At 32.8% G+C, this 18,022-nt stretch overlaps 1 protein-coding gene across 4 annotated transcripts in view; it reads left to right on the top strand.

Moving 5' to 3' along the window:
* Window positions 1–17,559, top strand: part of LOC125060938 (cGMP-dependent protein kinase, isozyme 2 forms cD4/T1/T3A/T3B) — a 119,930-nt gene extending 102,371 nt beyond the window's left edge. For all 4 annotated transcript variants that reach the window (XM_047666062.1, XM_047666063.1, XM_047666064.1 and 1 more), the window contains 7 exons: window positions 6,419–6,513; window positions 7,283–7,429; window positions 9,033–9,352; window positions 10,473–10,560; window positions 14,119–14,303; window positions 14,882–15,098; window positions 15,943–17,559. In XM_047666062.1, coding sequence (XP_047522018.1) covers window positions 6,419–6,513; window positions 7,283–7,429; window positions 9,033–9,352; window positions 10,473–10,560; window positions 14,119–14,303; window positions 14,882–15,098; window positions 15,943–16,108 — 1,218 coding nt within the window. In that variant the 3' untranslated portion in view covers window positions 16,109–17,559. The remainder of the gene's footprint in view (window positions 1–6,418; window positions 6,514–7,282; window positions 7,430–9,032; window positions 9,353–10,472; window positions 10,561–14,118; window positions 14,304–14,881; window positions 15,099–15,942) is intronic.
* Window positions 17,560–18,022: the final 463 nt, after the last annotated feature.

Genomic DNA, 18,022 nt, shown 5'->3' with positions numbered 1-18,022 from the left:
AACATTTTCACTTTCGTTCCGCGGAGTAACTTTCAAGACAGTTCGTGACTATAAACACACCTTAATGCTTTGTAAATATTAGTGACAAGCCCCTGCTTCGCTCATACATAGGTTACCTAGAACTTTGACCTGTAAATATCATATACACTATACATATTTGTATTACCTTACCGAAACATTATTTATATTACGTACGACCTCTAAATTTCACCAACATCATCTTGATGGTTGGAGGTCTTCCACAATCCGTTTCACAAGGCATTTTCTTTTGCGAACTAGCGAACTGTGGAATCGACTCCCGGGGGGGTCTTCCCTCAGAGATACGACCTCCAAATGTTTAAAAAGCGAATCTACTCCTCCCTCAAAGGCCGGCAACGCACCCACTAATGGTGTCTATGGGCTGCGTAGACTGCCCTTTTTGGTCGTCCCGCAAGCTCGTTTTCCCCCCTATTATATAAAAAAAAAATTATTAATCTTTATGAGTACCTACCGGTTCGAACATTTCTGTTACTTTTCTAGCTTTTTTTAATCTTTGCTGGAATAGATTATTTATAAGGCCAACCGTTGCATGGCCAATTGTACAGATTTTTTTGTTAAATGTTTTTGTTTGCAAAGATAAATAAATACTCTTATTCAGTTAGTCTAAAATAAATGCGGATGTGAATCTGTTACAACAACTGGCTTCCAACTTTTTATCGTTTTTTAATATCGATGACTAATTATGATGTTTTCGAACCGGATGCTATAAAACATCCATAAATTATGTTATTTTAAGACCAATTTTATAAATATTAAACATTAATGACTTCGTATGCCTTAATGTGGTATAGTTTTTGTACTTTTCCTATGGGAGCGTTCAAGTATTACGTAACGCAATTTTTGGAGATTATTGACCCCCCCCATGAACTCGCCGTAACGTTTTTCAGTACCCAAGTACAGTACTGTACCCAAGTCTAGTAAAACGTTTCATGACCACCTAGTGACTCTTTAGTTACTATTATGTGGTGTAAGTAGAAAATAATATTAACAATAACGCATAATTCAATCCCTGCCCCGCATCGTAACGTTTTACAAAAGGACCCCCCCCCTCCCAAAATTCGTTACGTAATACTTGAACGCTCCCTATTCCATTTATCTAGACAAATCGGTAAAACTGTAAGAGAACAGCTTATGAATCAGAATTGTGTATGTCAATGCCGTAGTAACCCATTTGATCTATTTTTTCATATCAGCTGATTTAATATAATATGAAATTTGTTAGATTTAAGTGTGCCAAAGAAACTTGTGAAGTCACATTCATGATCTTGAAAAATCGCATGTATTCACGAAACTATTTATAATAAAGAAAGTTCTCTGTGGTACGGTACTACATAAGGCCAACATTCAATATTAACTATCGACATAGATCATTAATATTATAAATTTAACTTATCTAATTTCACAAAAGTAAACATTATATTAGCTTCTGTATTATCATAGATGTTAAAAATTTATTTTAACAATCAAAATCTCACTGAAATTTATTTATCATACACATATCCATATTAAAGAAAACACTTAGACAGTATACAAAGCCAAATCAGATTACATTGTTAAACAAAATATACGAAACAGAAAACAGACGTCAGGGCACATTAATAGATAAAAAAAAACTAAAATTAAATATTAACCAAACTACAACGTAATATTGTAAAGAAAAAAGATATTGTTACTACTGCTAAATAAAGGTTGGTAAGGTGAAATATCTTCATAATTATTATTGTAGTAAGCTAAAACCTGATACATTGGCGAATTACGCAGATAATTCGTACGAGGCACAAGAAATCGTGAACATCTTGTCGCATATGGGGACTCTCTTCTCTTAAAGGAATGAGCTCTTAAATGAGCACATAGAAAGAAAGTCCATTGGTGCACAACCGGGGATCGAACCTACGACATCGGGGATGAGAGGCGCACGCTGAAGCCACTAGGCCAACACGGGACAATACCTATGTATTGTCTACAAATCAATTACTTGTTATTAATTCTGGCTTGGCTTTGGACTTGAATAAATCATAAATGTCACAGTTTTTTCCAATTTCCAACTTTTTACCAATAATCACTTATCTTATAATGCATGAATCGCGAATTTCAAGTTTGTAATCTCTCTGGTTAACATCCATAAATCTAATAACCTTCTTTAAAATTATCTTCAGCGCTGTCAATATCTTGCAGAAAAAATGGTTTATGTCTTGAACCGAGATTTAAGTATAATTAATGATCTACATTCTAGCTTAAAACTTTTTATATACTAATATGAACTAAGTTAAAATCCTAAGTCATTATCATAAAATATATCAAGTTTTTACTCCTGTTTGCTTTGAATCAATAACATACATACATATATAAGTCATTAATAAGCACCACAAGGTTGCCAATGAAAGTGAATTATATCCGTGTAAAGAATTGTATTAAACTTTTCTGGGTGATTGTATAAGCCGTTCACCTTGGCATTTAACTGAGTCGATATTTTCTGCGCAAGATTCTGACCGAGGCGAATTTTAGTTCTAATACCTGGTCAAGCTTTTATCTTTTTATCTATATACATAGATAAGGCTATATGTAAACTTTAACCTTAGAATAACCCATTTTCTTCCTAATATACGCAGATGATTTCATAGATTAACGAATCCTACATGTGGGAAAGCAGTCACTTTTTATCTATTCCAAATTCAAACGATAGGATAAAAACAGAATGAACTGTAATAAATCATAGAGTATAGCAAAGTTCGGTCACACAAATACTGCTCTTGAATAGTGATAGTGACGTGTGACTAAAATAAAATGATGCAGAGGCTGTAAGGCCTTTGTATTCAAGGTCATTGTACGCAATACTCGAGATAATCTACTTTTTGCAGTTTCAACCGAAGTCAATATGAGAATTTGGTATTGATATATGCAAAATGTTTAATTTATTATAAATTTTTATATTTAGCATAATATCAGATTTATTAATTACCCTTTAGAATCATAAACACCAGTACAATTTGAATAAAACATCTTTGGGAAATTTACCGAGAAATCGCGTCGTGGTACGTTTTTAGTGCTAGTCCAGTAAACTGGCTTAGAAATTCTAGAAAAAGGTTTCACTTACATGCAACTGTGCGCAGATCTTCTTGCACTGATTCACCGGGTAATACAGTGAAAAATACTTGCTATGAATTCCTTTCTAAAATAACATGAACATTTGTTTCAGCTAAAATATCGTGATTTTTTCCTTCGGAGTTCGAAATCATTACCTAAATTCATATGTTTATCCACGATGTCGTATCTAGCAGCTCCTTGGGAGCAGCTCGATGGTGCTAATAAATAAACGAATACTTTAGCCGATGCATGATAATTATTCGACAACGTTAATAAATCATAGTGTAATTGAATTTTATTTTATATTTGATAAACATAACATTCCGTCTCATCTCATATTGTCTTGGGTTTGATTTCCATCAACAAAATCCTTTTGAGTTTGTTTTCCGTTGGTTCGTCGTCGTCGAGTTCGGCCATCAGGTCTAAGAAGTTTTTTTCCACTTGTACTGAACAAATATTAAAAAAAACATCCATATTTACTTTAAGACATACTTATATTTTCATACATTGTAATGATCGTAAACATAATTTCACTTGGTAATCACTTTTCGTTCGAATACGAAACTTGAATTAGCGAAAGTGCAAACTGTAAAGATTTCTAAAGCATTAAATATGTGTAATAAAAATGAAAAAGTACGAATTATCGTTTGAAAAACGAAAGTAAACAGTGATTTCGCGCGTAATCGAGAGCTGTTAACGGCTGTAAATTTTGTTTATACATAAACATTTTATAAAATATGTTTACGACATGGATCATACTTAACAATATATTAATTATTACGTATGTTTAAAATTTTCCGATTCGATTCTTTTTCTATATGATTTGTCACTTGGATTTTAAAGAGCGAAGTTTTCAACAATCAACTTTTATATTATCTTTGTTGTTACATCTAAATATGGATATATACTATTTTAAATATTGGGGTAGTGTATTTATTGTTGGTCTTGAAAAATGTCGTGTAATTTCTATTATTATTATACAGTGTTTAATACTTTACGTACTCTTTATAACGAATTTCAAGATACCGAGGGTTTTTGTTCATTATATAGAGAGATTTCGTTATAGGGAGTGATTAGAAACAAAACCCAAATTTAACTGTAACTAAAAATTACAATAATTTCTAATTTTATTACTATCAATAGGTAAATTATTCTAAACACATAACGCTTTTCTTTTACTGGCCATCTTGACAGTTACAAAGTTTGTTTACGACTGATAATACACGATAGGTGACGGTGGTTCGTTTAGTAACGGAGACCTAAATTTCCTACAAAATAAGAATAATGGCACACATGCGCAATTAAATGCAATTAACAATAACACAGACGAGACGGCTGTTTATAACCTCAGGTGTCTTTCTTAGAAATTTCGGCACCTCAAAAGTTATTTTTGTAAGCTAAAAAAAAAGAATTACACTTAAGTATGTTATTGATGTCTATGTGAAAATATTTCTTCGTTATAGAGAATGGCGTTTCTGCGTTATTAGAATTATTTAATGACTGGTGTTTGTGTTAAACCAAACAAATGTACACTATTTTTTACGTTATAGAGGGTTTTCTGTCTAAACGAATGACGGTATAAAGAGTTAACCCTGTACCTGTACATATAAAGTTACATATACGATACGGGTTGGAAGCTTTAAAGATTTCCTTCGATCCAGACGAATCCATTACTTTGACAACCCTAGTAACTCTTCCGTTTTTATCTCATACGGATGTCGGCATATAAGGAGTGTTCCTGTTATACCTGATGAACCGGAATCTTACGAAAGAGGCAATTATTACGTAAACTTAAAACATCAAGACATCTATTACATTACTGGTGTCATTAGAGAACTGTTAGATAATTCCTAACATATTATAGCATCGTAATCAATAAGACTCTACAAATGTACCTCATTGCTTTCATAAATGACACGTCAACTCATACACGGTCTGACGTCTAAAGTCAGAAAAATAAAATATTACATATTATTAAACAAAATAATATATTTTGATTTCAACACTTCTATAAATGATAAATAATTATTAGGCTTTCGCTAAACGTTTCTGATTTTAATATCAATTAAATAAGTAAATAAATATTTAATATGTTTAGATAAATAATATATTAAATAAGTCAAGTAAAAGATTTACCTTCCTATATCTCACTTTTACTAATTTCAAGTGGATATCAGTATGAAACAAGCTTAAGTTCAAATGAATGACTCTACCCTCAATATCTCAAACGTAAAATTACCGTCGAAAATCGCAAAAACAAAATAAATATAAACCTCAAACAAATTCATCGAACTTTTAAAAACCGTTTCGCAATGCTTTAACTTTTCAATTCATCGGAAAATGTCAACCGCGGAAACTCCACTTTCCATTTATTATCTACGATCCACTGAGCACTATGATTTAATTTGGTTGCTCAATTTGTATTACTTTATACAATTTTATTGAACTTTTAAAGCTACTCTGAGACACTGATTTATCGCGATGTTTTCGCAAATATTTTATTTATACACAAGATAACACGGTTTTTATAGTCAATGGTTAGTTAAATTGACTGTAAATGGTAATTTACAGTCAATTTAACTACCTGGATAGATAATAATCTATCCATATGTAGATGGATGGATAAATTTTTCCAATTTTCTACAAAACAACCATGAAAATAAACACACTCACATACTGATGGATTTTTATACACAAGGAAATTTTTTTCTAACTTTCTATAACGAATTAATTTTATTTTTATTCAAATGCTAATATTTTTAGACAATAACATAAACAATCTTCGAAATTTCAGGCACAGCGTTTGGTTTTAAAACGTTGATTCATATACATATCTCAGTATCTGTATTTTAAACTTTTTACGATGTTTTTTTTTTTTTTAATGGCTCTGGCACGATTTGTGCATTAGCCAGCGTCAAGTATAGGATTTTTTATAGTTCGTGCTTGTCTTTAGAAATTCGACCGTATTCTCCATGTACGGTTTAGGCACTCGTACCACACAACCCTCCCAAAGGCCGTGAACAAATTTAAATTTAATTAAAGTTTGCCCTCGAACCGGGAATCGAACCCGGTACCCCTCACCTAGCTGCCACTTAATAAGACCGCTAGGCTATGAGGCCCCCTTACGATGTTTTATTCTCTCAAAACAGCAGTATCTAATTTTAAATTTCAAATTTAGAATTAGGAACATTTCCGCCGGACGGGACCTTGTTTAAGACGAGAGATTCTATTTTTAAGTAAAGCCTTTTCGATTGCGTAGCAACTACTATAGTAATGTGTACGTTTTTTATTCCAGGTCAAGGTAACGCAGAAACAGCCAAATAGCAATGATGAAAAATTCATTAGAACTCTCACCAAGGGCGATTTCTTCGGTGAAAAGGCATTGCAAGGGTAAGTGTGTTATTCCTTTTTGTATGACGTCATTTTGCTAGTTTTACTGCTGTAGAGGAATTATAGGAAATCGCATAAACTCAAACTCAAAAGATTTTTATTCATGTAGGTAAACTACACTTATGAATTGTCAAGTTCAATTAATTGTAAATTTACATTTACTACCAGTTCGCAAGTCAAGGGCGTAGAGCGAGTAAGAACTGGCAAGAAACTTTCCGCCACTCTTTTTAATCGCCAAGTATTGTCGTACAAATTGTTTGAACTGGAGCAAATCAATCCCAAGGATTAGGATCATTTAAGTATTCTTCAAATTTATAAAAAGCTTTATTACATACATATATAAATATATATGTATGCGAGTTCTTATCTTATGTTAATAATTGTATGTAGGGTAAACAAAGAGACTTCAAAATAGCACGACATTTATCTTTGATATAAATTGATTACATTGTGATGTTTGGCAAACAAAAAAACATCTCGAATCAAAATAAGGTTACGTAAAATATTCCAGGCTCTAAAATTTCTGTACACAGACACATTTTTACGTCTGTTTCATTCATTTACCAGATGTCTTCATACATAAATATTTAGAAGCTTATTTATTTTAAAGGAATATAAAAAAATAATTATGCACTCACGACTTCAACGATTTGTCGTACGATAATGTTTATGATACTTTAAACATCAGGGAACCAGTCTCTTGAGAAATACATGTATGTTCGAATACTTTTATAGAAAATATAATTGCATACGACAAATTACTTAACAGAGACGATCTACGAACGGCCAACATTGTCTGCGACTCACCAGAGGGCACCACGTGTCTTGTCATTGATCGGGAGACATTCAATCAGCTGATTTCCACGTTGGACGAAATTCGCACCAAATACAAAGACGAAGGCGACGACCGACAAAGGTATGAACCTTTTGTACTTAAATATATTTATAGGATAAACTAGCTGACCGGGCAAACGTCGTTTTGCCATGTATATCATTTATAATAAAAAAATAGGGGTTGATCGTAGAGGGGTGAAAGTTAGGGGTTGTATGTATTTTTTAATGGTGTATCATAAAAACAGAATCATATCAAAAAAAATATCTAAAAATAAAAAATAAATATTTAGGGGTGGACAGTGGACTACCCTTAACATTTACGGGAATGAAAAATAGATGTTGTCCGATTCTCAGACATACCCAATATGCACACAAAATTTCCTGAGAATCGGTCGAGCCGTTTCGGAGGAGTTTAACCACAAACACTGCGAGAATTTTATAAATTAGATTAAAAATATTGTATCATGTACACGAGTTATAATTATTAAAAAAATAAATAATACAAAGAATATTAAACAGGTAACAAGAATTAATTGATTATATTTCATTCTGCTGTCTTATTGAGGTAGTAGTAGCAGAATAGATTTGTATGATAAAAGAATAATATTCATTATAAAAGATACATAACCATAACTAATTCTTTTTTCACAAACCCGTAAACTTCCTATGTCAAGTTCACAAAAAGTGTGACTAAACACTTGTACGTATAACAATGGTTTCGTCGAAATCTTGGAATGTCTCAATGCTATTGTATACCTTATCTTATTGCTATTTTAGACTTATTGTAATCCATTGTATTTTGTTGTCGCTACCGTGGATATAATTGTGGTGAGTATTTTAAAATCGTACCGTTTGTAGATAACTATTTGTGTTCCTTATTTTGTCTCATTAAGAAATGTGGACATAAAACATTACCTGGGAATACGCCTAAGAATATTTTTGTAATATGTTATATCAATGAACTAATTAAAACTAAATGTTACGTTGGTTATATCTTAGTATCATTTAACGAGTAACTCTAACTTTCGTAATACAATTAAGAAACTGTTTATAATAAATTCAAAAATGTCTAATCCAAAAACTTTATCATTAATCACGTAATAGGAGAAATGCGAAATTTTTGTTCGCATGTTACTGTATTTAACGTCAAGTCTTAAATTCCACAAAACAAGTTATTCTTATTTATGCTATTACTTTCACTAAACCTAGAGCAAGATTAGTATAAGTGGAAGTACTGAGGTTGTTAACTTTCCTATGTGACAAACAATATGGTTTTTATAAGAGCCATAACAATTATAATTCTCGCGTTTTTGTCTTGAGAATTAATTCACAATGTACACTCAATCGACTTATGATGTTGAAGTGTCAATTTTGTACTAATATCATGATGAAAGAGTTTAATATTCACACTTTTTTCACTCAAATTACCAGCCAAAATGTTGGTCCTATAGTTAAAAACTTTTGATTAAATTACGGTCATAACATATTTACCGTTTTATATAAACAATTTATCTACAAAAAAGTTTCCGGTGCAGACCTTTTCTTTATACACAGAAGTTTCACTTCGCCTTATAAATTAAATAAATCACTGAGTATTACGTCAGCTATAGTAAAAAGTTATTAAAATTATTCAACCGTAACTGCCTAATTTTAAATTTACTTATCATAATTGTACAAAATTTCAGGCTCAACGAAGAATTCGCCAATCTCCGCTTATCAGACCTACGTATCATTGCCACTCTGGGTATCGGTGGTTTTGGTCGCGTCGAGCTGGTCCAAATACAGGGAGACTCGAGCCGTTCTTTCGCCCTGAAGCAGATGAAGAAAGCCCAGATCGTTGAAACGAGACAGCAACAGCACATCATGTCAGAGAAAGAGATAATGTCGGAGATGAACTGCGAATTCATAGTAAAGTTGTACAAGACGTTCAAGGATCGTAAATACTTGTATATGCTTATGGAGACTTGCCTTGGGGGAGAGTTGTGGACTATTTTGAGAGATAAGGGTAAGAGAAAGAAGAAGTGTTATTTAATGGTAAAAAAAAGGGTGCGTGTACTTATGTACGCGCGTAAGAAGTTATACTTTTTGGCATTATTAAAAATAGTTTTTGATTGCATGCAAATAATTAATTACAATTAAATAATCAAAGTCTGGAAAAGGAGTCATTATAGTCAATAAAGTTCAGTTTACATTTGAAAAATTAAATAATAAATACTTATTATTATTCTCTTACATTAAGTGTAACATAAATTCTATTATTATTCGAATGTTGTTTTTAAATTATGTCCAATGCCGTAGCATCTTCCGTGGGAAACTTCATTCTGTTAATTTTGTGTCACGGTGCGCGCGCATCGTAAAATTTCACTCCCATCAATTTTTCATGACGCGCCTAAAGAAGTATAACTTCAAAAATTTCGCAAATTAATTAGAAGTAGCTTGCTTTATGGTATACTTAGAAGATCTTAGGTCCGTTATAATATCAATTCAAAAGCTGTCAGGTTATTGTTTATATAGTTAAACTTATGGCAGTGTGTAAGAGGTGGTAGTGAGTGAACCGGAATAGTATCTTTTCTTTTGTAGATTTGAGGGGATATTTGTGGTCAAAATCAAAATTTTACGCAAGAGAAATGTTTGTTGTGTGACGTACTAAATTTATTTTAGGTGGCATAGATACAACCTTTATAGGTCTAGGCCTCAGATTTATGTATGTTTCATGATATGGTGATCAGCTTCCTGTGCCTGACACTTGCCGTCGACTTTTTGGGTCTAAGGCAAGCCGGTTTCCTCACGATGTTTTGCGCACATAGAAAGAAAGTCCATTGGTGCACAGCCGGGGATCAAACCTACGACCTCAGGGATGAGAGTGGCACGCTGAAGCCACTCGGCCAACACCGCTCTTGTTATCCGCCCGCTCCGCTTTTGTTATTAAAGCGAAACTTAAATTATACAGAAATATGACTGCCGCAATCGTACTGAATACATGATGTATTAGGGATTACTAGGGATTCTAATATGTCATCATCTTCCTTAATCTTCAAATAGTTATTGCTCAGAAGTTTAAGAGTTTTAATGATATCCCATTAATTTTAATTCAGGATAATAATGTAGTATAATATATTTTTCAGGTCAGTTTGACGATTCCACTACTAGATTCTACACAGCTTGCGTCGTTGAAGCGTTCCACTACTTGCATTCTAGGAATATTATTTACAGGTAAGATTTTTACCTATGTTCTTTATTAGATGATGTAGTAATTTGGTCGTGCCGAGGCCGTGAGCTAACATTGATGTTCGATTCCGTTAACATCGATGTTACGATATTTTTCGTATAGCAACATCGATGTTTTTGCTTACAACATCGATGATCTTCTAATTCGCATTGAGGATTCGTTGTTGTGTTCAAACTACACAACAGACATTTATAAGAAGCTGAACACTAGAAATAATATCTTACAAATATGTGGTCTGTCTTCATAGATGTTTCTATAAGACCTTGGAAGAAATTCCAAATAATATTTATTTAAATTAGATTATAGGACAACAGAGCACCACTCTTGCAATAATAAGGTAAGTATATTATGTGATAAAATTCATTCCCAAAAAATTATTGTGGTTCATCAAAATATACAGGGGATGAAAAATAAAGAATTAGAAATTGAACTATTCTTGAATAGTCAAAAAATAGACTTTTTGTGCATAACAGAGCACTGGCTAAAAAAATATGAAGTTTTGTTTAATTTTTGTAACCACAGGGTTGGTAGTGTGTTTTGCAGAGAAAATGCAATTCATGGTGGCTCATTAATCCTAATAAGTAAAAAACTTAAATGCAAAGAAAGAAAGGATATTATCAGCCTCTCTGTAGAACTAACTATTGAAATCTCCTGTGTGGAACTGGAGCAATTCATTGTTGTATGTCTATATTGTCCTCCATCAGCTGTCTATAATAATGTTGAAAATGTATTAGAGGAGATATTGTGTAAATTAGTAAAGTGTAATAAAGGGCTAATTGTGTGTGGGGACTTTAATGTCAATTTACTTTGTCATTCTAATTCAAGTGTACGCATACTTAGTCTTTTTCGTTCATACAATTTAATAAATCAATTTCATTCACCCACAAGAATAACAGCTAGCACCGCAACTTGTATAGATAACATATATAGTGACATAGCCCCTTTGAATGTTTGTATTTTCAATAGATTTAAATCTGATCACACTGGTCAATGGTTTGAATTCCAATTAAGGAAACAAAAAACATGTAAAAAGAAGAAAATTGTGATAACTCCTATTACAAATGACCGTTTGGACAGATTTAGAGAAGCATTGGTCTATAGAATGCCATTTCTGTGTGGCAACTCATCCCCTAATAATTTATACAATACTTTTTTTGGATCATTTATTGATGAATTCAAGAAAGTATTTACTCAAAAGACTTTATTGGTCTCTGAGAAAACAAGTTTCTGTGACTGGGCAAATGAGGAGTTACACAGGAAAAGGTTAAAATTATATGAAATCTATGACGAAATGCAATATAACACTAGTGTGGAATTTAGGGAATATGTTAGGTTGTATTCAAATAATTTCAAAAAAGATTGCAAAACTGCAAAGTCTCAATATTTAAGTTCAAAAATAAAAAATAGCATGGATAAAGTAAAAGCTACCTGGAAAATAATAAATGAAGAATCAGGTAAAACGTCTGACAAACGAACTGATTATATGTTAAAAGTTAAAGGGAAGTTAATAAAATCTGACCCAGAGGTAGCTTCTTCTTTTGAAGAGTTCTTTACAAATGTACCACTAAATACGACCAAGTCCCTAGATTCTTCACCTGCTGCTGCGATCTCATTGCTAGAAAAATGTGTACCTGAATGTAATATTAAATTTCAGTTTAAACATATAACTTGTAATGATATCGTTAAAACTTTTAAGCTTATTAATTTAAAAAAAAGTAAAGATATATGGGGTATGTCAACAGTCATTTTAAATTCCGTTATTAATGTAATAAGCTCTGAATTGTCTATAATTTTTAACAGCTGTATCGATTGTGGAGTCTTTCCGGACGAAATGAAATTAAGTAAGATTACACCGTTGTTCAAGGCAGGTAGTGAGTCTGATCCGTCAAACTTCAGACCTGTTTCCGTGCTCCCTGCGTTGAGCAAAGTTTTTGAAAAGATAATGCTAGACCAGCTTTCTTTACATTTTAATAAAAATAAACTCTTACATAATAAACAGTATGGTTTCACTAAGGGTCGCTCCACAATCGATGCCGGTGTGAAGTTGATTTCGGACATATTTAACGCCTGGGAAGAATCATATGATGGAGTCGGCGTCTTTTGTGACCTGTCAAAGGCCTTTGACTGTGTTCATCCTGATATACTCGTTGGAAAGCTTCAACACTATGGCGTTGATGGCAAAGCTTCCAGCCTGATGAATTCATATTTAAAGGGAAGGATCCAAAGAGTTCATGTCAATGGAGTCACCTCTCCGGGTTCGCAGGTATCAATGGGCGTCCCCCAAGGATCCATTCTCGGGCCTTTCTTATTTCTGATTTACATAAATGACCTCCCATTCTTTGTCAACGAAGTTCATGAGATGGTATTGTTTGCTGATGACACTTCACTTCTATTTAAAGTGAATAGGAATAACGTATTATTGGACGATGTAAACAATTCTATCTCTCGTATAGTTAACTGGTTTAATGTAAATAACTTATTGCTTAATGAGAATAAAACAAAATGTATTAGATTTACAACTACTAGCGTAAAGCGAGATATTGGTAACCTGAAAATTAAGGACAGTGAACTAAACTTTGTTGACAAAACTGTTTTTCTAGGCATAACAATAGATAGTAAACTCCAATGGGGCCCACACATAGAGACTCTTTCGAATAGACTGAGCTCTGCAGCATATGCAGTAAAGAAAATCCGACAGTTTACTGATGAGGACACGGCTAAAATTGTGTATCATAGCTACTTTCATAGCGTTATGTCGTACGGCATTTTATTGTGGGGTGCTGCTGCAGAGGTTCAATCCATATTTGTGCTGCAGAAGCGGGCTGTTCGGGGTATTTGTTGTGTTTCTCCGAGGGAGTCGGTACGGAATAAGTTTAAGGAATTAAATATTATGACACTATCTGGTCAATATATTCTTGAAGCCTTGTTGTATGTCCAAAAAAATATAAACGATTTTAAAACAAATGGTGACTTTCACCAGTATAATACGCGAAATAGAACTAATTTGAGTGTACGACCAACCAGGCTCCAAAAGATAAACCACTCCTTATATGGAAATTGTATTCGTTTTTACAACAAACTCCCAAGCGCAATTAGAGAATTATCACTAAATAAATTCAAAGTCCTCGTTAAACGAAAATTAATCAACAAAGCTTTTTATAAATTTGAGGACTACTTAAATGATCCTAATCCTTGGGATTGAATTGCTCCAGTTCAAACAATTTGTATGACAATACTTGGCGATTAAAAAGAGTGGCGGAAAGTTTCTTGCCAGTTCTTCTTACCCGCTCTACGCCCTTGACTTGCGAACTGGTAGTAAATGTAAATTTACGATTAATTTAACTTGACTATTCAAAAGTGTACTTGGTTACCTACTTGAATAAAGATATTTTGAGTTTGAGAGTTTGAGTTTGAGTTTGTTTTCATAACCTAGCTATGAGATATGTCACTTTAAAAATGTGTGTATTTGTATAGTTGTGTATGCGTTTGTATATAGATATGGTCTAAACTAAAAATACTATTAAAGGTTGAATCTCTTCCAGGGATCTCAAGCCAGAGAACTTACTCCTAGACTCCAAAGGCTACGTGAAGCTGGTGGACTTCGGATTCTCTAAGAAGTTGCAGGCCAGTCGCAAGACTTGGACATTCTGTGGTACTCCAGAGTACGTAGCCCCTGAAGTCATCATGAACAGGGGTCACGATATAAGCGCGGATTACTGGTCTTTGGGTAAGTTAAGTTAATGTAAGATTTTATTAACAAATTTTTTAGTAAGTTTTAATTAACTATAAAAGCACATGATAAAAATAGTTATATTTATCATATCTTTATATATAGAATTCTACTGTACGTGTTTGTCACTGAACTCCTCTTAAACGGCTGGACCGATTTGAATTAATTTTTTGTATGCGTTTGGGTGGAGTCGTGGATGGTTTAGATTCACCCGGCAGATGGCTCTGCAGTCGGTACTTTCATACTTTGTTTAATATCCTAATCGCTTAAAATATAATGCAGGACAACGTCTGTTCTGTCTGCTAGTAATATTATATTATGCTTATAATCTTTATACCGTTCTTCTATCGTATAATTTTCAATATTTTGTGAAATTGTTGACATCCGTTTTTCTAAGGTTAAATATAGTCCATTGAAATGTTACAATTTGAGGGCCAAACTGAACATTTGTTACATGACTCAATTAAGCTTAAACCCAAGTTTGTGGGGTTGGCCAGCTTGTCCCCCTGGCCGCCATCTTGAAAAAAAAGGTATTAGCCAAATAGCCGTTTTCAAGCCTCGACTGCTGTTTCCAGGTGTCTTGATGTTCGAGCTTCTAACTGGATCGCCGCCATTCACTGGAGCCGATCCAATGAAGACGTACAATAAGATCCTAAAGGGTATTGATGCAGTGGAGTTCCCGAGATGCATCACCCGCAACGCTGCTAACCTCATCAAGAAACTCTGTAGGGACAACCCTGCAGAGAGACTGGGCTACCAGCGAGGCGGCATTACAGAGATTCAGAAACACAAGTAAGTGATGACTGGTCTATGGTTGACCTTTAATAATAATTTGGTGGTTTTTCTAATTATTTTATTAATTTAAAAAATTACGTATGACCACGGAACGTAAATTGGTTGTAGTTTTTTGATTGAAGCGACTACTTTCATTACAATAATATTAATACTTAGAGATCAAAATTAACTACTAAAAAAATGTGTGCGTGTACTAGGTGTACACACGTAAGAAGTGAAACCTCTACTATATGGAACTTAACGAAATTGGTTAAATAAAGTTAAATTAGATAAAGTTTAACAAAAGGCTTTTATTATGATAGACATTAATACAAATACAATTATTTCATTTTACTTTATTACTACTAAGATTATTACAGATTTTCATTAATTGTAATATAATTATTACTATCATTGTTATCGTTATTGCTTATTTTTGTTATTAATGGCTTCGAATCTCTTCGGATCAACCGTGGTAGGGACAAGAAAAAGATGGCGCGTAACCGAAAAACGTGACAATTTGCTACAAAATTTCTCCCATACGTCGATAAAGAAGTTTCACTTCAAAAATTCAAATAAGACATTATAACCGGACACCGGTAGATGTGTGAGCACTATATAGGTATAAGACTTATATGGACCTGTTATAACAGGAAGCTATTTTCAATGATAGACGCAACACTACCAAAGGCTCATGAGAAAAATACATGAGCAAGGCACTTGTAATGTGTTGTTAATGTGCCATCACACTACTAATTACAATGAACCTAATATGATTGATACCTCTATTTATACGTTAAATCACGTGCATATATAATAATCGGCTACTCTTTACTTTACTGACATATGTAATCATTTCCAGATGGTTCGACGGCTTCAACTGGGAAGGTCTAGCGATGCGCACGCTTGAGCCACCCATAAAGCCAACCGTCAAATCAGCAGTTGACACACACAACTTCGACCAATACCCACCCGATGCCGATGAGCCTCCACCCGATGACCTCTCTGGCTGGGACGCTACTTTCTAAATATTCTAGAACTCGCTGGAACTTTCTAGATTTTCTGGGGTCCAAGTCTTTTAGGGACCTGTAAGATGTTCTTAATACTTCATACTTTCTACATCTTCCTCGATCTTTTAGAACTCTCTAGAACATTTTGGGATTCTTAGATTTTTCTCTACTCTCTGAATGCAATATAAATAATCCTTTGACATGAAAGACAATTTGTCTGCAATAACTTTCTAGAATACACTAGTAATATTCTAGAGGTGACAATTTATTTACTATAGACAATCTAGAATACTTCTAGAACTCTCTAGAACGACTAATAACGAATTCAAAATTACTTATGACGCCGTTTTCAATAAAACTATGAAGCTACAATTAGTAGAATTGTAAATAACCTGTGATGGTAATCACAAGTAGCACAAAATAGATCTTCTTAGTAGAATTAAGTAAAGTCAAGTTATATGAGAATCGAATTAGATACTATTAGGATTCTTGTCTCATATTAGTCAAGCAAGTTTGCCATACAGGACTTGCCCGTATAAGATATAATTTAGTCATACCTTAAAAATTTAGTTTAATACAGAATTCATAACATTTTTGTTTGGTAGTCTAATGCATTAAAGTTTTTGGCCGCGCTTTTGACTGAAACAAAGGATTTCTATTTGTCTATCTCGTACAGAGCAAGCAAAACCAACGCGAATCTAAAATACCTATATGGCAAAATTATCAAACTCATTTATTTGAGGCAAAGATCCATAAGTATTGTAGCGCCTCTGAGCGTTAAATATACATAGAAATCTTTCTAATGACATGTTAAGTCTATGCAAATCAACTAAGTAAATTAATTGCATATCTCATTGTATCCATAATTCTCAGTCTAAATCCAAAAATTTTAACCTTTCCCTGACTAAGGCATTTTTAAGTAATTCAAAAGCAAATATGAAACTTTGGGGCGCTATAAGCTTTTTCATACAAATATTTGGTTCTACTTATTATAATAAAATAGTATATAAAATAAATAAACAATATCTCTATAACCGATATAATTATGTAGATAAAAAAATAGTTCTCCTTATCTCTTTCAATCGCTAAGATTTAAAACTCATGTAAGACAAGATTTTTTTTATAATTCCCTTGCTTTCTGTCCAATTTGTCATCTTAAGTTTTCAAAAGGTGATTTGTATACCAAATGTTACCAAACGATGAATCCCATAATATTTGTAAATATAAAATAATCTTAAATATTGCATACTGTATAAATGTTATGATAATATATGCCTTTTAAAATTTGTGACAATAATCAAATTTCTTAAGCATAGAGGGCTCATATTAATATTTATCGTAAGCTCGCACTAAGTAAAATAAGTTCAATCTATTTAAAATAAGTGCCTTTGGGAAATTTGATAAAACCTTAACACATATTGGTTCGCCGTTTCAAAAGTGTATGGCTCAAATTATACCTAAAATTGAAATTTGAAAAATGTTAAATTTATGAATTTATTTTAGTAGTAGTAAGTATCAATTTCTCCACTTCATAGTTAGATTTATTGTAAATATTAATGCAATTTTAATATTATTACATTTTAATTGTGAAATTTTAATTTACTTACCTATTTTTAATGTTATGTAAGAAGCGTATATTTTTGTAATCATAGCTTATTAAATATTATACTTATGAAATATGTTAAATACATTATTTCGAATATATATATTCGTTTTCGTTATTTCTCCTTTTGCTTTATATTGTACATTTATTCAATGATATTGTACACTGATGTTATACATAGAAGGTAAAAAAAAAATGTGGACTTGGTGATGGACTGCTGTACAGATTTGAACTGTACACAATTGTACTGAGAGAAATATCAGATAGAAATATGGCTTTAATCAATAAAACAACGATAGGACCTCGATTATCTTTCAGTCATAATGGAA

The sequence above is a fragment of the Pieris napi genome, chromosome 22 (assembly GCF_905475465.1).
Source record: "Pieris napi chromosome 22, ilPieNapi1.2, whole genome shotgun sequence".
NCBI lineage: Eukaryota > Metazoa > Arthropoda > Insecta > Lepidoptera > Pieridae > Pieris > Pieris napi.
This window is presented reverse-complemented; position numbering and strand designations above follow the sequence as displayed.